Source organism: Brachyistius frenatus, unplaced genomic scaffold (genome assembly GCF_029030835.1).
Source record: "Brachyistius frenatus isolate BFR_SWC_R1_liver_20210118 unplaced genomic scaffold, ASM2903083v1 Contig_469, whole genome shotgun sequence".
NCBI lineage: Eukaryota > Metazoa > Chordata > Actinopteri > Embiotocidae > Brachyistius > Brachyistius frenatus.
In genome coordinates, this window is record NW_027211068.1 from 1 (window position 1) to 20,056 (window position 20,056).

The 20,056-nt window shown below is 46.1% G+C and overlaps 1 protein-coding gene across 1 annotated transcript in view; it reads right to left on the bottom strand.

The window, feature by feature from the left end:
• Positions 1–6: 6 nt before the first annotated feature.
• The window catches only part of LOC138614214 (nidogen-1-like), a gene marked incomplete at its 3' end in the record, with an annotated part of 40,230 nt that continues 20,180 nt past the window's right edge, over positions 7–20,056 (bottom strand). Inside the window, exons 7-22 of the mRNA XM_069687515.1 lie at positions 18,056–18,285; positions 17,273–17,841; positions 17,026–17,166; positions 16,263–16,514; positions 14,056–14,256; positions 13,069–13,302; positions 10,091–10,228; positions 9,321–9,449; positions 7,165–7,308; positions 5,896–6,024; positions 1,980–2,216; positions 1,721–1,893; positions 958–1,084; positions 662–833; positions 155–312; positions 7–61 (exon numbers count right to left, since the gene is read on the bottom strand). Of these exons, the coding sequence (XP_069543616.1) occupies positions 7–61; positions 155–312; positions 662–833; positions 958–1,084; positions 1,721–1,893; positions 1,980–2,216; positions 5,896–6,024; positions 7,165–7,308; positions 9,321–9,449; positions 10,091–10,228; positions 13,069–13,302; positions 14,056–14,256; positions 16,263–16,514; positions 17,026–17,166; positions 17,273–17,841; positions 18,056–18,285 (3,089 nt within the window). The remainder of the gene's footprint in view (positions 62–154; positions 313–661; positions 834–957; positions 1,085–1,720; positions 1,894–1,979; positions 2,217–5,895; positions 6,025–7,164; positions 7,309–9,320; positions 9,450–10,090; positions 10,229–13,068; positions 13,303–14,055; positions 14,257–16,262; positions 16,515–17,025; positions 17,167–17,272; positions 17,842–18,055; positions 18,286–20,056) is intronic.

Here is a 20,056-nt window from a genome sequence, read left to right on the forward strand (position 1 = left end):
CCTCCAACAACCTGCCTCCTCAGCCGGCGGTGAGGATCCATACACTCCACCTTGCGAGTCCCTTTGGATCAATAGGACTGGATGGGTCAGGAACAGAGAGAGAACCCTGACTTACACAACGTTGTCCATGTATCTGAGGAGGGCGGGGCCTCACCTGCGTCGGCCCAGCACAGCTGCTGGTCGTCGGGGTCAAAGGTTAGACCGTTGGGAAGCCCCAGGTCGTCCTTGACCAGGACGCTCCGCTCTGTCCCGTCCATGTTGGACATCTCAATTTTAGGCCCGTCTCGGTCCCAGTCGGCCCAGTACAGCCGCCTGAGGAACAGGACCGAACCAGTCAGAACAAACTGCTGCTGGTAATCAGTTCACTTTTATTAATATTTACACTACTACTAATTATTCTGACACTAATGATACTCCTGATGTTACTACTAATACTACTACTGCTGCTGCTACTGTTGGTGGAGGGTACTGATAGCCTGCATGTGAGGCGTTGAGGGGACATCTGTAAATTGTAGTGGGTACTGATAGCCTGCATGTGAGGCGTTTAGGGGACATCTGTAAATTGTAGTGGGTACTGATAGCCTGCATGAGGCGTTTAGGGGACATCTGTAAATTGTAGCATCAGCTGATAGCCTGCATCTGTAAATTGTCCATCGCTCACCCGTATGCTGAGTTAGTGACAATCGGTCGAGGGTTGACCAGGTCGGTGTCAAACAGGACTCTGCGCTGGCTGCCATCCAGCTTGGAGACCTCGATTGTGTCTCGCATGGAGTCCGTCCAGAAGAGGAGACGGGCCACCTGATCGATGGCGATGCCTTCAGGACTCTGCAGCTCTGAGGAAGGAACAGACTTCAGTTCAGCCAGTGGACACATGGGTCCGGGTCGGCTCTGGATCGGCCACCGGTTGGTATCACTTCATGCACCGGGACCGGAGGCACCAATGAAACACTGAGATACCTTCGGTGATGACCGGGACGATGTCGCCTCCGCTCAGACGGGCCTTGCTGATGGCCGGTCCGGTGATGTCTGACCAGTACACCATCTTGTCCACGCAGTCGTAGGCCACGGCGATCACCACGCGGTCCTGACAGAGAACACAGCTTCATTCATCTGGAGACACTTTTCAAAGAGTCTTTTGTCTGAAGCGACAGACCGAGCGACGCCGACGGAGAACGTTCAGCTGCAGCTCATCAACGCTGCTGTGGGACAGACGGCAGAACAATCAGACGAGTGTTTGACATCTGAACGGACGGTACGAGGACCAAATGCTGTCCAAACCTCTCCACCTCAAACTGGGCCGCTTGGATCTGGAGGTCTCGGGTGAAGTTCACTTCTGCTGCTCATTTGACTCCAAGAGAAAACTTAAAAAATCTAAATGAATCACAACATATTGCAAATAAACGTTTTCACGTCACTAAAAACCAGATGAGACACGTCGTTGCTGTCCTCCGGCCTGGAAGATAAATCCTTTGGCCCATTAAATACACGTTAGCTGGGACACACATGAACCAGAACCAGAACCAGAACCAGCAACATCAGCACAACGTTAAACACATCCAGTCACATGGTTGCAGTGGCAGATGTGCGTCTGGAACCGTGGACTGATGGCTTCGGTGCTATTCCACCATGTTCTCTGCTTCTTTTTATGTGATGACATCATTCCAGGTGTTTAACCTGACACCTGAGAGCGGCAGGTAAACCCGGTGGTACTGGTTCTTACGGGGATGTGCAGCAGAGGTTTGGCCTCCTCCCCCCTCATGCTGTATCCGTCCAGCGGCACGTGTTCGAGCTTCCCGCTCTGAGCGAACAGCAGGTGAGTTCCCGGGCTGACGGGGCGGACGTCGGGCCGCGGGGTCGGTCCCACCGGAGGCGGAGTCGCTGCCTGGTCGATACCTGTGTGGTAGAGAGAGAAGTGTCCGGGGGGGGTTACCTACAGATCCGGTACCGACTCATTGATCTGTCTCTCAACAGGGACTCACACAGAGGAGGGCTGCCGGGTCCGGTGCGGGTGTCGGGGGTCTCCTGGCCGTTGGCGTCCACGCACCAGCACTGGCCGATGCTGCCATGGCACTGCGTGGGCTCGTAGGCGCCGCGCTCGTCGCACTGCGGGACGTACTGAGCGGCGGCTGGCCGAGGACGGAAGAAGGAGAAGAGGCCGGAGGCGGCGGCGGCCCGGGCGTTCTCTCGGTACCGCTCGCACCGAGTCTGCTCGCGCTCTGAAAAACAGTCAGAGAGACATCGACACTAAACATGTCAGCAAATTCCTCAAAGTCTCTTCGAATTTCAAATGCAGCCAGTTGGTGGTTTGTTGCTGCCTGCAGCTGGAGCTCATGAGCTCGTGTTTGTGATGTGGAAAGTCACATGATGCACAATGTTTGGCCACATGGATGACCTCATGAATCCACAGGCTAAGGATTTACCAAGCTAGCAGGTGTGCACTGTAATGCAGGAAATGTAAATGCATAATAATGGCAGAGGGAGAACATGAGTCCATGAGAGTTAATGAGAGTCCATGAGAGTTAATGAGAGTCCATGAGAGCCCATGAGAGTTAATGAGAGTCCATGAGAATCAATGAGAGTCAATGAGAGTCCATGAGAGTTAATGAGAGTCCATGAGAATCAATGAGAGTCAATGAGAGTCCATGAGAGTCAATGAGAGCCCATGAGAGTTAATGAGAGTCCATGAGAGTTAATGAGAGTCCATGAGAGTTAATGAGAGTCCATGAGAGCCCATGAGAGTTAATGAGAGTCCATGAGAATCAATGAGAGTCCATGAGAGTCCATGAGAGTCAATGAGAGTTAATGAGAGTCCATGAGAGTTAATGAGAGTCCATGAGAGTTAATGAGAGTCCATGAGAGTTAATGAGAGTCCATGAGAGTCCATGAGAGTTAATGAGAGTCCATGAGAGTTAATGAGAGTCCATGAGAGCCCATGAGAATCAATGAGAGTCAATGAGAGTCCATGAGAGTTAATGAGAGTCCATGAGAGTTAATGAGAGTCCATGAGAGTTAATGAGAGTCCATGAGAGCCCATGAGAGTTAATGAGAGTCCATGAGAATCAATGAGAGTCCATGAGAGTCCATGAGAGTTAATGAGAGTCCATGAGAGTTAATGAGAGTCCATGAGAGTTAATGAGAGTCAATGAGAGTCCATGAGAGTCCATGAGAGTTAATGAGAGTCCATGAGAATTAATGAGAGTCCATGAGAGTTAATGAGAGTCCATGAGAGCCCATGAGAGTTAATGAGAGTCCATGAGAGTTAATGAGAGTCCATGAGAGCCCATGAGAGTCAATGAGAGTCCATGAGAGTCAATGAGAGTTAATGAGAGTCCATGAGAGTTAATGAGAGTCCATGAGAGTTAATGAGAGTCCATGAGAGTTAATGAGAGTCAATGAGAGTTAATGAGAGTCCATGAGAGTTAATGAGAGTCCATGAGAGCCCATGAGAATCAATGAGAGTCAATGAGAGTCCATGAGAGTTAATGAGAGTCCATGAGAGTTAATGAGAGTCCATGAGAGTCCATGAGAGTTAATGAGAGTCCATGAGAGTTAATGAGAGTCCATGAGAGCCCATGAGAGTTAATGAGAGTCCATGAGAGTCCATGAGAGTCCATGAGAGTCCATGAGAGTTAATGAGAGTCCATGAAAGTTAATGAGAGTCCATGAGAGTTAATGAGAGTCATGAGAATCATGAGAGTTAATGAGAGACCATGAGAGTCAATGAGAGTTAATGAGAATCAATGAGAGTCAATGAGAGTCCATGAGAGTCAATGAGAGTTAATTAGAGTCCATGAGAGCCCATGAGAGTTAATGAGAGTCTATGAGAGTCCATGAGAGTTAATGAGAGTCCATGAGAATCAATGAGAGTCAATGAGAGTCCATGAGAGTCAATGAGTTAATGAGAATCAATGAGAGTCAATGAGAGTCCATGAGAGTCCATGAGAGTTAATGAGAGTCCATGAGAATTAATGAGAGTCCATGAGAGTTAATGAGAGTTAATGAGAGTCAATGAGAGTTAATGAGAGTCCATGAGAGTTAATGAGAGTCCATGAGAGTTAATGAGAGTCCATGAGAGTTAATGAGAGTTCATGAGAGTCCATGAGAGTTAATGAGAGTCCATGAGAGTCAATGAGAGTTAATTAGAGTTCATGAGAGTTAATGAGAGTCCATGAGAGTCAATGAGAGTTAATTAGAGTCCATGAGAGCCCATGAGAGTTAATGAGAGTCTATGAGAGTCCATGAGAGTTAATGAGAGTCCATGAGAATCAATGAGAGTCAATGAGAGTCCATGAGAGTCAATGAGTTAATGAGAATCAATGAGAGTCAATGAGAGTCCATGAGAGTCCATGAGAGTTAATGAGAGTCCATGAGAATTAATGAGAGTCCATGAGAGTCAATGAGAGTCCATGAGAGTCAATGAGAGTTAATGAGAGTCCATGAGAGTTAATGAGAGTCCATGAGAGTTAATGAGAGTCCATGAGAGTTAATGAGAGTCCATGAGAGTTAATGAGAGTTCATGAGAGTCCATGAGAGTTAATGAGAGTCCATGGGAGTTAATGAGAGTCAATGAGAGTCAATGAGAGTTAATGAGAGTCCATGAGAGTTAATGAGAGTCCATGAGAGTCCATGAGACTTGAAGAGACGAGATGAGACTGAAGGAGACTCGAGGAGAGAGTTCCTGTGAAAGGAATGTAAAGTAGATCAACTACAGTAAAAACAGAGAAATATAAAACTTTTGTCATTTTAGCATGCCGGAAAACAAAACCATGAAAACACGCTAACATTCATTCACTGAAGCAACAACAGTTTTATGGATGTGGAGGCTGCAGAAGAGCACATAGATGATTGTTTTTCATCTCTGCAGTCACAGTGACGTCTGGGACGCCTCAACTCTCTGCTGGACTTCAACTCTCTGCTGGACTTCAACTCTCTGCTGGACCTCAACGATCTGCTCGACCTCCATCGGCCCGACGAGCATCGACCCGCCACCGCGGCCCGTCTGACAGGCAGCAGGGAGTCACAGCTCCACCAACACACAGGAACCCCTGAGATCACAGAGGAACCCTGAGATCACAGAGGAACCCTGAGATCACAGAGGAACCCTGAGATCACAGAGGAACCCTGAGATCACAGAAGAACCCTGAGATCACAGACCAGCGCTGCGCTGCTCTGCTCGGCGGCAGGTTGTGACAGCGGACACTAAATGATGCCTTTCAGGGCCAGGAGGTCATAAAAAGATGGAAATATGACAAAACTTTGGTGCGGAGGAGCGAAGCTGTAATTAGCTCTGAGCTCCCGACACCTGGAATCACTGAAGGAGTCTGCAGTTTTGTGCCGACGGCAAACCACCGACACACAACAACAACAACAACAAAACAGACAGACGCTGTCGGCCAATCAGGCGTCTGCAGGCTGGGGAATGAGTCCTTCAACATTTAAAACTTTTTTCATTTATTTACATTTAGCTTTTTATTGGAGGAGAACATTAATGAGGAAGGAGAAGAAAAAACAAAGCAGGGAGGAAGAAAAGAGGAGAATTAAGAAACCAGAATCCACAAAGTAACTAAAAGATCTTGAAGGGTTTTATTATAAAAGAGTTCAGAGCTTCAGATCTGAAAAATGGAAAACGGATTAAACAAGCTATTTAAATAGATGATGAAGCATTTGTAGAATTAATAAGGAGTGGACAACACAGTCCTCAGAGCAGGAAAGGCAAATTTAATAATAATAATAATTTATCATCAGTGACATTATGTTCCTTTTTTCATATTTTCTAGTATATTATTTTTGCTTGGGAAGTCTGTCAGTTCTTTCCACTGAAATCTACAGCAGGTCTGGGGATTTGAACCAACAACCACCTGAACTCGCAGACAGGTGTCAGAGTTCGTTACCGACCTGAGGACGTGGCGCTGCACTGGATGCCGTCTCCATGGAAACCAGGACGACACTGGCAGGAGTAGGAGCCCTGCGTGTTGGAGCACAAGGCGTCGCGGTGGCACCGGTCCTGCTGACACTCATCTACATCTGAAAAATAGAAAAACAAGATGAAGATGAAGTGCAGGAATGAATCCGCTCCAGAAGTTCTGGAGTTTCTGGAGGGGTTTTAACACGCAGTACCACTACTGGCCACCAGATGCTGGCATTAAAGGAAACCATTTCAGGCAGGACAGGACGCATGTAAGAGACTTGAACACAACCGACCACAACAACATCCTCCTCTCAGCAAAGGTAGAAACAGACTGTTTATAAAAGTGTTCGTAGCTTTCAGTGTTGAAAAATGTTTCCGATGCAGAAGTGTTGAGTTGTTTCAGCATTTATCTGAAGACAAACAGGATTTGTTGACCGCTGGAGGCTGCAGACGCTCTCAGAGTTTGAAGGACTCTCTGGCTGCTCTTCAACCGGCCCGTTATTCGCTGGCCCGGCGTATTCCTTTACAGACGCAGCTTCTAACTATTAATTGCACTTCCTCCTTCGTGGAGCTGAAGTTGTGTGAAGAAGAAGAAGATACTACATATTTATGTATTGAACTGCTTTATGCTTCAAGAAACTTCAGCAGCAAGTTTAGATGAAATCCAGACTTCCTCCCGCAGAGGAACGTTGTTCATCCTCGAGCTTCTGGTTGTTATCACATGTATATCAGCACAAAAGAGCTTTTCTTGTAAATATGTCTTCTGCATCCCATAATCACAACTTATCATCTCATTATTAAAGGATCAGGATTTCATTGTGATGCGTGAGAAACCTTCAGTAAGTACAAGAACGTGACCGATTCCCGTTTGTAAAATCTGCGTCTGAAGAATTCTGATCAAATAATCTGATGAAAACGTAACGATATCTGGAGCTTTTTACGGGCGGAAAACTATCAGAATCCAAATGCTGTGATTATAACACGGTTGTCCGATCATTTCCACCCAGTGCGTCAGAGTTAAGGTGGTATTCAGTATATGCAGTGAGATTAGCAACACGGATCATCAGCCTGCTTTTGTTTTCTTTTGTTTGAAGAAGTCAAAGTTTGATTGATTGTTCAGCAGCTGTTGTTCTTCAACACAGACTCTACGGATGATTATCATGCAGCAGATACAGACGCAAGTCACAGCACTGAGGATGAAGCTTCAGCTGGACCTGAGTTCTGCTGACTCAGCAGCACTCAGCTGATGGACTCACCCCGACACGTGCGGCCGTCGCCGACGAAGCCCGGCAGGCAGGAGCAGACGAAGGCCGAGCCGCCGCCGTAGCTGCACACGGCTCGCTGCGCCGCGTCGCAGTCGTGACTTCCTGCCTGGCAGTGATCCACGGGCCGGTTCTCCTCTGCAGGACCACAGAGACCACATGTTAGTCCTGCACAGTCCGACCGTCGCTGTTCAGGACGGGTTCAACTCAAACATAGGACGAGCAACTGGAGGTGTTTACAGATACCACAACAGAACATTTCAACCCAAACAGGAGGTGGCAGGAAGTACACAGCTTTTGTCCCGGGGAGATGTTGCACTCTTTGGGCTCGCTGCCCCGGACCGGGTTTGGACCTGATTTAGATCTGGTCCACATCAGCCATAAATTCAGAAGCTCATCTTTGTCTTGGATCTCGATCAAAACCAAAACTGCTCCCATGAAAATGTTGGTTCCTCCAAAGCGGCCTCCACCGTGAGCGGTTTGGTGTCGTCCTGACATCGTTCTTTGTTTTCTGGAACTGAAGTTTCGCTGACTCGGTGAGTCTTGGCAGCGCTGCACTGAGGATGATGAGAGACTAGATGTTCAGGTCCCCAGCTGGACAACGACCCTGGTATTATGAAGACAATGACTGGGAGCCCGATGTGTGGAGGCTGCTCCGGTTTAAGCAGTGGGTGTAAAATATTGTCTGCACGTTGTTGGAAACACTTTCATGGTCGTGGCGTTCACGTGCTGCAACACAAGGCTTCCTGTTGGCAGCAGGACAGCAGCTGACATCCACACTCAAGAAGCTACGCAATTTATGATTGTTATTCTTATGTTTAGCTCCATGACTTTTCTTTAGATGCAGAGGTTTGCCTCTTTTTAATTTCATGGCATTTAATATTGTAGAGCTTCTATAAAAAAGGCTCTTGCCAATAAAGGATCAAATATATATGTATATATACGTGTGTGTGTGTGTGTGTGTGTGTGTGTGTGTGTGTGTGTGTGTGTGTGTGTGTGTGTGTGTGTGTGTGTGTGTGTGTGTGTGTGTGTTGATCTTGACTGTTTATAAAAGAGTTCGTAGCTTCAGGTCTGTAAATTGGTTCTGATCCAGAAGTGTCTTCAGCTGCAATACCAGCGAGTGCCACTAGAGGTCGGCTCCAAAAAGCCTCCGGCTCCATAGACTCCCATTCAACTTCTCTCATCAAATCCAAAGTGAATAAAATGTGTCCATCAGTTATCTCGGTGTTGTTAGCTAAAGTCACTCCTTCTTATTAGTTTTCTGGAGGTCCATCTGAAAATAATCCCTCATTCATTAGAAAAGAAGATTCAAGAAGACCTGTTTTTGGGGGCGTGTCTGTTTGATTGACAGGCCTGTGGTGCAGTCAGGTTACAGCTATCGGTGGGCGGGACGTAGTATCGTCAGGTTTCCAATCATAACTCACTGATGGTTCTGGTTGGTGGTGACCAAGCAGTGTATCATTACATGACATTACATTTCATTTATCTGACTCTTTTACCCAAAGACTTACAATAAGTTCATTTCAACCATGAGGGTTTAAACCAGAACAACAAGAATCAAGAAAATATAATTTCTTCCAGAAAGCCAAACTACAAAGTTCTATCAGTAAGTTCTGTTTTAAGATACTAAAGTTCTACTGTTCAAGGTAAAGGAGGAAGATGTGTGTTTTTAGTTTGTGGTGGAAGATGTTCAGAGTTTCTGCTGTCCTGATGTCGTTGGGGAGCTCATTCTACCATTTAGGAGCCAGGACAGAGGAGGAGCAGGAAGAGGAGGAGGAGGAGCGGAGTGAACGGGCTGAGATGTAGGGTTGGACCATGTCCTGGATGTAGACTGGACCCGATCTGTTCACAGCACGGTACGCAAGTACCAACGTTTGGAAACGGATGCCAATCAATATGTAAGTAATGTGTGAAGAACTATGAACTCATGAAGCTGCAGCGTCATCCCGACCACTCACAAACAAAGTGGTTCTGATCTCATGAAGTATTTAAGGTTTATGATTTACATCTGTGCAACAAGGGACTCTTCAAACTGGGTCTCACACACACACACACACACACACACACACACACACACACACACACACACACACACACACACACACACACACACACACACACACACACACAGTGGAAGAGCGACAGCCTACCAATGCAGGTCTTCCCGTCGCTGGCGAGCAGGAAGCCGGCGGAGCACTCGCAGCGGAACGTCCCGGGCTGGTTGCTGCAGACGGCGTTCGGTCCGCACACCGGAGGAGTCTCCCGGCACTCGTCAGTATCTGCCGGGAACACAGCGGCAGGTCAGTCATGTGTGGAGGCAGCGTTACGCTCAGAGAAGACGGGAGAATCCAGACCTCCGACTCTCATCAGCAGGTGACAACATGCAGACTTTACCTGGAGATAAACACGTCACATCTGAGGCGGAAATATGATCTGCTTTTAAGCTATTTGGTCATCTTCAACTCATCATTATCACAATCAACTTTCTGTGGCATCAAATGCAAAATGCAACTTCAAATATAATCTTAATATAAAGTGAGAATCAAATATGAATAAAAGAAGCAGAAGCAGTTAAATTTTGACACGTGATTCTGAGAGGAAACTGTTGCTGTAACTCTGGTTGCCTGAAGGTGGCAGTAGAGGGAAACCTGCTGCAGCTGCTGCATGTAGCCTGTAGGTGGCGACGGTTGGAGCAGACCATCATTTCATAAGAAAGATGTGAAGAATGTTTCCATGTTATTATTAGATTTCCTCTGTTCTGTTTTGAAATGATTTAATTTGTCATCACATCTTTTAAATGGGTTGATTATTGCATTTGTTCTACTTCCTGTAACACACTTGATAAATGTAGATAGTTATTATAAAAGAAAAAGACCCTTTTCTCTGTGAATGTCAGCGTTGTGTGTGGTCGAGGTGTTACCGTGGCAGTCGCGTCCATCTCCAGTGAAACCAGTTATACATTCACAGCTGAACTGGAGGTCCCGGTCGGGTCGGCACACGGCGTTGATGTCACAGCCGTGTCGGCCGGTGAAACACGGGTTCTGCTCGGGAACACCGCCTGACAAAGAGAAAAGCAGCCTGCAGGTTCACGTCGTGAGGTTTTGAAGAGCGGGAAAATAAAACGCATTCATCCAGAACGACGCGTCAGCAGCTGCTGGATTATTTTCACGCCAACACATTTCTGACACTTCAAACTTCACGTGACCGGAGGACAGTTCACAGAGACACAAATCTGCACAGGGGAAGTGGGCGGAGCCATTCTTTAAAATGTAGGCTGAGAGCGCAGCACACAGACTGGATATAAAAGCATTCGTAAAAATGGTTCTGATCCAGAAGTGCCAGAAGTGTCTTCAGCTGCAATACCAGCGAGTGCCACTAGAGGTCGGCTCCAAAAAGCCTCCGGCTCCATAGACTCCCATTCAACTTCTCTCATCAAATCCAAAGTGAATAAAATGTGTCCATCAGTTATCTCGGTGTTGTTAGCTAAAGTCACTCCTTCTTCTTAGTTTTCTGGAGGTCCATCTGAAAATAATCCCTCATTCATTAGAAAAGAAGATTCAAGAACACCTGTTTTTGGGGGCGTGTCTGTTTGATTGACAGGTCTGTGGTGCAGTCAGGTTACAGCTATCGGTGGGCGGGACGTAGTATCGTCAGGTTTCCAATCAGATCGGTCAGATCCACCTCTGGCTCCTCCCCCAGCTCGTCCAAATATGGTCACTTCCTGCTCCGAACCGCTCCGAACTAGCAAAGATGGTGACGGACAGAATCTGAACTGGAGGATTCATAACGTTCACAAACCAACGATGACATCACTGATGGATGATGACATCAGATAGTTGATGACATCAGATAGTTGATGACCTACTTGACGACATCACTGATGGTTGATGACATCAGATAGTTGATGACATCAGATAGTTGATGACCTACTTGACGACATCACTGATGGTTGATGACATCAGATAGTTGATGACCTACTTGACGACATCACTGATGGTCGCCGCTTGGTGCAGCTCTTCAGCTGCTGATCACACTGAACCTCCACGACCATATCGAAGACAGACTCTGAGTCAGTGTCCTCTTTTTTCCCATCATGCAGCTGAGTGCTCCATTTCTGAAGTTTCCTCCAGGAAACGCGACCCAGATGTTCCACTTCCTGCCAACGAGCCCCAGCTGAGAGGTGTTTGCTTGTGTAACTCAAACCTCTGAGCCCCCCTCAACAAGCCCCACCTGCCCTTTTACCTTTAACCCCTCCTGATGCCCTCCCCCCGGACCTCCCCCCACTGTGGGCTGGAGGCTGGTATCTGGTTGACCTCAGCGCTGACCCCACCCCCCACCCCCCTCCCCACCCTCTCTGATTGCAGCTGAGGAAATACGGCCGCGCTCAGATTACTGTTTTTCTTCCTCTGATGTTCGCTGCAAACACCAGCGAGGCAGCGGCGGCTTGGAGGCGTGTTTCAGTGCATTCCTGCGGGTAATAACACATCGCTTTGCCCCGGCGCTCCGTGACAGGCCGGCTGAACAACGTGACGACCTGCAGCTGGAGTCTGCGCTCGTCATCCACCTGCACCGCCTTCATCGAGACCCAACGACGAGCACTTACTCCGACAGAAAAACACTCCCAACCTCGCTACAGATGCACAACAGCTGGAAACAGACATGTTTAGATGGTTGAAAATAGTTGCTGTTTTTTGTAAAGTCCATCTTTTTATTTTATTTTTTTTATTTTTGAACCTCCGTGAACAGAAAGCAGGAAAAATGTCCCTGTGAGGAATTTAAAGAAGCGGAGTCCAGGAGAGCGTTACATGAAAGACTGCAGCGTGTCGTTAGGTTGAGGAATCTTCAGAAATGAGTGGAAGTTATCAGTGCTGCTACTAACGCATGTTTCCATTCATCAAGAAAATCATTTCTTCTTTTCATCTGATCAGATATTAGTCTACTGTCTTCAAAGATTTGACCAAACGTCAAAAAACCCCGACGATATTCACTTTATTGTCATATTAAACAGCAAAGCAGACCATAAATGAGAGGTAGAAAACAAGATTATTAAAAACTATTTTCAAACAACTGATCATCAAAATAGTCGCCAATTATTTTTCTCACAATCGATCAACTGATTAATTGTTGCAACTGCAAACTGTCAGTGAGGCCCAGTGTGTTTAGTTTTTTTTCTTAAATCATCAACTGTTCTTTTCTTTGTTTCTTTTTTTTTTTTTTTTGTCATAAATTAACCTCAGCAGCAAAAACTGAGGAAAAAATAAATACCATGTGCTCATGAATCAGTCTAAAGACAGAGGAGCATCACATAAGACTCTATTTTTGGTACCTCTTTGCTATCAGTATCTGTAAATCAGGAGAATATTAATATTTCATGTTGTTAGTCCGCTGCACCGCCTGTCGCTCACAGCTTCAGTTTTCTTCTCTGTGAATACAGTCCGGTAACTCGGCTCGTATCAACGCTAGCAGCCACTCTGACGGGCCGACCAATCAGGGACCAGTATCGGGGGTTAACCGCGTTCGTCCGGCCCGTCCTTCACTGTGATTGGACGGCTGGTGACGGTGACGAGCGCAGCGTTAATATTTTTTAATTCTCACTGACCGCTCAGCACTTCGTCGAGCTGCTTCATTAAAACTATTTTTTTAAATATGCTGTGCTCCGGACACGCTCGGTCGCTGCAGCGGTGGCAGAGTGTCAGCCCGTTTTGGCGCGAGCCGATTGGTTAAAATGAACCCGAGGTCGACGCCCAGCAAACGATTCTCTAAGGAGGGTGAACAGTATATTCACAGAGCTGAATAAAGTCTAGTTCGCACCAGGCCGTCATGTCGTGGCATTTAATGCTAAGCTGTCGGGGTTATCACCCTTCATGTCTTGTTCACAGCGTTAAAGTCAGAACTCACTGTGGACGGCGCCGATCTTGTTGCTCATGGCGTAGCGGATGAGATGGTTGTCAGCGTCGAACATCACAAAGATCTGGTCCACGCTGAGCTGCTGGGTGGACGGCAGCGGCCTCGAGGCCTCGTCATGCGAGCAGCTCTGGAAGGAGATGGTCTGACGCCACTTGAAGCTTCTGGTCTGGACGCCGCCATCGGGGGAGGAGACGGTGTAGTCGCGGTTAGAGGAGGAGGTGATCACTGGGAGGAGGAGGACATTCAGGTGGGAAACAGAGATTCAATGTGATTTCTCAATTAATGGCAGATATTCATTTTCTTCGTTTAACTGAAACGTGTTTGACAGAAAAGTTTGAGAAAATAAGTAAATTACAGCAAACAAGATGACGAGATGTTAAAACACCATAAATTCATCAGCGTTGCTACCTGTGGACACACAGCGGATGAAGTCAGCAAATCACTGATGAAAAGGCAGCCAACATACAGTCCTGGATAAAATGCTTCATTACTCCTGAAAAGTGATTAAAATCAGCTTTTATCATCACTTCTACAAAGATTCACCTAAAATGGTCTCAACAGTTTAGTGATATTTCAAACGTTTTTCTATAATTCTTCTCCTGAGTGTTCAGTGTTGTAATCAGTCCTTCAGCCTGTTTAAATGGAGACCAGTGGTTCCTTGTTGGTTTCACTGTGGTCACCACACTGAACATGTTAGAGCAGCTTCCTGTTCCTCAGACTGCAGCTGCAGATATCAGGAACCAGTTTCAGGTCCGTGGGACCGGAGTCAGACTGCAGGAGGAACATGGAGCCCACACTGAGCAGAAGGAGGCTCAATCAAAATCAAAAGCAACGTCTGATTTCTATTCAATAAAAAATAAACAACGATGGAGGCTGATTACTTCTTCTTATATTTTCGTGCAACAGTGTGAAACACATCATCCAGGACTGTTCTCGCTGCCTGTGTTAAGAGGTGGTGAGCGTCGCCGATGTCCTTACAGTTCCTGTCGTACTGGTAGACCTCCTTGTACGGGTTGATCTGGACCGAGGACCCCGGCGGTACGGCCGGCACACGTCCCTCCAGCTCGGTGCTCACCACCAGGTGGTCGTGCTCGTCGATTCCTCTGAACTGCTGCTTGATGCTCAGACGCTCGTTACCAGGTTGGAAGATCACCTCCGCCTGCCGGGAAAACACTCCGCCTGCATGGATGTAGGAGAAAACACACAATTCAGGAGGCTCTCACACAATGCTGACAGACAACATCGTCCCCATGTCAGTAACGTCGGGATTCACAAACAAACTACATCACTGTGAACATAACCTTGACATTTACAGCCTATCTGCACTAAAAGGAACTCGGTTATAATTTTTATGATGACACACAAATGTGCCAAAACATTCTGCCCATTCACACATGAATGCTGTCAGGGTCTTGGATATACTAGATTTACCAGGCGGCTGTGTTGGATGTGGAAGAATTGGACAGCTGTAAAGACCCGAGAGGTTTTGGAACATTTCCATAACCTTGTGTCAGCAGGTGAAAGTACCTACCAACCTACCCACCTACCAAGCTAGACAGAGCTGGTTAGGACGGACAAGCGAGTACACCGTTATCTGTATCTGTTAAAGCAACTAAATTATCTGTTAATAAAAGAGTTCGTAGCTTCAGGTCTGTAAAATGGTTCTGATCCAGAAGTGTCTCCAGCTGCAATACCAGCGAGTGCCACTAGAGGTCGGCTCCAAAAAGCCTCCGGCTCCATAGACTCCCATTCAACTTCTCTCATCAAATCCAAAGTGAATAAAATGTGTCCATCAGTTATCTCGGTGTTGTTAGCTAAAGTCACTCCTTCTTCTTAGTTTTCTGGAGGTCCATCTGAAAATAATCCCTCATTCATTAGAAAAGAAGATTCAAGAAGACCTGTTTTTGGGGGCGTGTCTGTTTGATTGACAGGCCTGCGGTGCAGTCAGGTTACAGCTATCGGTGGGCGGGACGTAGTATCGTCAGGTTTCCGATCAGATCGGTCAGATCCACCTCTGGCTCCTCCCCCAGCTCGTCCAAATATGGTCACTTCCTGCTCCAAACCGCTCCGAACTAACAAGATGGTGACGGACAGAATCTGAACTGGAGGATTCATAACGTTCACAAACCAACGATGACATCACTGATGGATGATGACATTACTGATGGTTGATGACCTCACTGATGGTTGATGCTTGATCCGTATCTGTACTCGGAGGGGCGGGACTTAATCTGAAATGGTCATGGTTTGTGCCAGAAGTGGGCGGGGACTAACCTGTTTTTTCCTTGCTAAATTTATTATTTTTTAGAAAACTATTTACAGAACAGCCCCAGAATAGAGGTTCAGAGAAATGTTTTTATCACAAGAGGAAGAGAACTATTTACTAGTTATTCTTTATATAAAAGTTTCTATATTTATTGCGATTGTTGAGATAGTGAGAAAAAATGTCAGGCTACTCATAAAAATCAAATTAAAATAATAATATACTTTTGTTTTTTAAGCAAATTGTGTGATGGGGGGGTTGTAGATCGTTAGCATGGTTTTATTATTTTATTAGATAAACTGACGGTGTGAAGCTGGGTGATTTATGCAGACAGTCCACATTAAAATAAGCATTCAGCCTCACACTATATTCTCAGTGAGAGCGGTCAGCTGAGTGATATCTGAACGAGGAAGGAGCGAGCCGATGGAGGAAAACATATCATTAGAGTGACCAGCTGTAACCTGCAACTCGTCCGGTCAGAACAAAGTTCTCAGAGTAACTCGGCTGAAGATATTTTATACAAACCGGATTGAAACGAGCCGAGAGTCTGGAGTTGTCGTTGATTCCTGTAGACGCTGACAGAACGTGTTTCAGTGAGGTTAGTTGCAGCAGTCTGTGTCAGCGAGGAGGCGAGGCTTTGTGTGTAGCTGCCTCAGTGTGTGCACACAGCTGGTGTCTGTTAGAAGCCTTCATCAACACGGATATTGATGCATTTACTCGGATGATACTTGTCAAAAGTACGTTATCCGTACCGGATGATGGTTTCAGCCGAGTACTCGTCTCATCCCTGCTGGTCATACTGTTTTGGCTCATCAGTTAACTTTATTTATGATGAGCCAGCTTTCTACTTGAAGGGTTAAAAGTAAACCATTTATCTCTAGACTGCACTTTACCCAACAATGACCAACAACATGTCCCTTACCAATGAGACTGAAGCCATTGTGGTAGTCCGGCTGCTCCAGGGCGAAGGCCCAGCCGATGATTCCCCCCAGGGAGGACAGCGGCTGCAGGGACGGGCCCACGCTGTCGGGGATGTTGCTGATGGCCACATAAGCCCGTCCGTCATTGGCTACCACATAGGAGTGCAGATCATTGCTACTGAGCTCAACAGGTGAAGGCGAGTTCCCCACGAACACTCGACCATTCACCTTCCCATTCATCCTCTGGGGTTTGCCTGGAAAACAAGATTTTGGATTAAACGATCAGTGGTTCCACCTCAGAGCCGGTAGGTTGGGAGCCCTGCTATGTGTTTCAAGGTAAATCTCAGGGGTTCATCAGAGTTAATAAGATACAACAAAGCTCTGCGAAACAAAATGAAATTCTTATCTCCAATCCTCCCTTTTCTTCTGCAAATAAGATTGTTTTAGCTCTTAATGCCTCCATAAATGTATTCAAATGAGCCAGTGTACCAAGTTTGGAGGTCAGAATTTGTTACTTAGTGACTTCTGATACTTACAAAGATGGGTCACGAGAGCGAAAAAGCTCTGAAAAGTTGGAAAACACTTATGTGATGGTAAACGGAAAATGTTCTGGATTACTTTGATTGTACATCTTAGGCCACAGCAGGTTGTCACGGGGCCTTTTTTGAGCATTTTGCATGAATAATGGAATTAACTATAATTTTGCAAGTACTTAACAGATGCAAGGTGTCTTTGAAACAGTTTAACACCAAAAATATTTCCCACCTTCTGCGACACAGTCCTTGCCGTTACCATAGAAACCAGGCCTACAGTGGCAGCAGTATCCGTTGGTGTAATCCCGGCAGTCAGCAAAAGCTGAACATTTGTGCCTGTTGTGGGCACATGTCTCCAAGTTGTACGCAAATACTGTGAAAAGAATCAAAGAATGCATCAATCCTCTCGGTGGAAATCAAACTGAGCAACTCGAACAGCAACTCAAAAAGTATGAAAGTTTTAGATTTTTGCAGTTTACCATTCACATCCAGATCTTCATCTTCATCCACCACAACAATCTGAGGGTGCTGGGGATGGGAATGCGGTGGCAGCGGCTGTATCGGTTCAGGGTTGGTGTACCGTGGTTGGACCGGATCGGGGTCAGGGTACCTCGGCTGGACTGGAGGGCGTCTGGGTTCACTGGGTTCAGGAATGGTGTATCTTGGTTGCACAGGCTCAGACACGGGGTCCCTGGTCTCGGTTTGGTCGGGGTATCTTGACTCGGGTTGATCCGGGTGTCTTTGTTGAACCCTCTCAGGGAGGGGGGATGTTGGTGCAACAGTCGCTGCCGGTTTGGTGTAGCCCTGTGTGGCGATCTCAGCTTCTGGGTAACTTGGTTGGTATTTTCGGGGAATCTCGGTGGTCTTCGTCGACCGGCTTTCGTCAGTTGAGAAGTCATCGGGTTGCCTTGGCAACATGGTTACAGGAGGTTCTGTAGCATCCCCATCCTCGGGAGAGCTAGAGACCATCCCCGCAGTGATGTCAACAAAGAACGGTGAGGTGCCGATCTCGTACACCCAGACTCCACTCCGTCCTGAGTTCGTCTTTCTGGTCAGATATAAGAAAGGATCAAAATCAAGACAGTTTCAAGAGGTCCACTTTCATTTACGCTTTCTACAGAATTTTTTTAAAACTTTGAAAGTTGGACCAAAATACTTATAAGGCATTTTATGACCGAAACTTTACGTACATAAAGTTAATATCTTATATTTTCCAATCAGCACATAACACCAGTGGATTACCAGCAGCATCAGATTCATACCTGGTCAGTTCCCTGATGGAGATCTCATCATCAGTGGTGGTGCGGTAGTACATCCCCTGTTTGGTGTTCCAGAACCAACTCGACACGAGGCCTTCATTGAAGCCCGCCTCTACCAGCTTACTATCCCCCCCTACTGATGTAGAGAGGAACTGCAAGCCTCCTCTGGGGTACATGAGGATGGCGCAGGTGGACGACTGCATGAAGGCGATGACCAGCTGGAAGGTGTTCCTCTGAAAGAAGGAGATGTTTGTGAGCAGCAATTCTTAGTCTGAATTATGAGTATGATCTTACTGGTAAAAACCATCCGCTTCAATGAAACCCTGATCTGCAGATCGTTTCTTGAACTACAGCCACTAAACATTTTGGTTGAAGTTAATCAAGTTCGCTAACAAAGTAGAATTATTTAGTTGACAGGTTGAACTAGTTAAGATGAGCTAGCTGTGGTAAGTTTGGCTACTTTAACCAGACAGTCGTGAATCAACAATAACACTACATAGTAATGTTCAATGTACAAACTTCACAAACTGTTTCAGTATGTATTTATCATTTCATTACTGCTGGCGTAATCCTGTTATCATGTGCTAATGTTTTGTTAGCAACAGCTGGCAGGGCTTTACGTCCATATTTTATTGGTCTCATTGAAGCACAAAACTTTAATACATGAAAACAGCATTCTGATAATACACTTAAGTTATTAACTGGTTCACTGACTTACTCAAGAAAGACACAAATTTAAAGTCCGTCTCCAGCGGCTGCTGGAACACCTGTCAGGCTGCCAGCTAACTCTGAAGGACCGCAGGAAGAAATCATATATTTTTCTAAAATGATATTCAGGGAAATCGGCACTCAGAAACACTTGTGTCATCTGATACTCAGCAACAGAACATAAAAGCTGTTGTGATAACAGAAAACTATTTGGAGAGGGATGATATCAGCACAATGTACAGACCTGTCAGCAATGAAAGGAGGAGAAACGTAACTCACTAACTGCTAAATTGTCTTCAATTATGCGTTCTTTGGTAGCTAGCGTGCTAATTGTAGCCTCTGGTAAGGGTTCGTTCCAGTGTGTCCTGGTTTAGTTCAGAGTTAGAGGCCAACGTTACGTTAAAACCTGCAAACTGTCCGTTGGCTTCTTGTTAACTGACATGTTAACGTAAAGATGTGATGTTTGGAGTTTGAAAGCGTGTTAATAAAACCTTTTCAGTAGGTGACAGTGATTCATGGATGACAGTTGTGAGGCAGCTTGTCTGAGAGGTCTGAATAAATGTCGCCGTGTTGATGTGAGCAGACAGACTGAACGTCATTCATCTCTCCTCCGGTTCTCCAGGAGCAGGAGACGTTATTGTAGAACAACAGCTGACATTCAGCTGGTTGCAACCTGCAACCTCTAATACTAAATGCCGCCATCCATCACTGGTCCTTTAAAAGATCTAATCTGTTAGGAAATGGAAATGCGAAGCAGTAATTCTTGAAGTGACCCGGTTTAAGTTTGGCCCGGCTCACACCGCTCATGATTACAAGCCGATCAACTGCAGCATGTGGTCACATTCATTTCAGGAACAACACGTACATCATTGGCATAAACATCATCCACCATCTTGGGCATTTCGTTCTCATCCAACAAGCTTATAAATTGGAGTTGAGTTGAGTTGAGTTGAGTTGAGTTGAGTTGAGTTGAGTTGAGTTGAGTGTCTCCCAACTCCTAAAAAAAAAACAGCCGGCCATGAAGCATATTTATAGAAACCTATAGTCACCTTGGGAGAACTGTCACAAAAGTAGTGATTTCATTTGATGTCATAGCTATTGTTCAAACTGGCTGCACTATAATGAAAAGTATATTTGGTCCATTTGGGATATTAAAAAAAATAATATATCAATAAAGTACTGTAACAAGCAGCACAGCCTCTGAAATGATAATGACCCGACTCAGCTGATTGTTCTTCAACAGACTGCAGCTTATACGTGAATCAGGTTTATTCCAGGGCTGTTGAACTGGGTCGG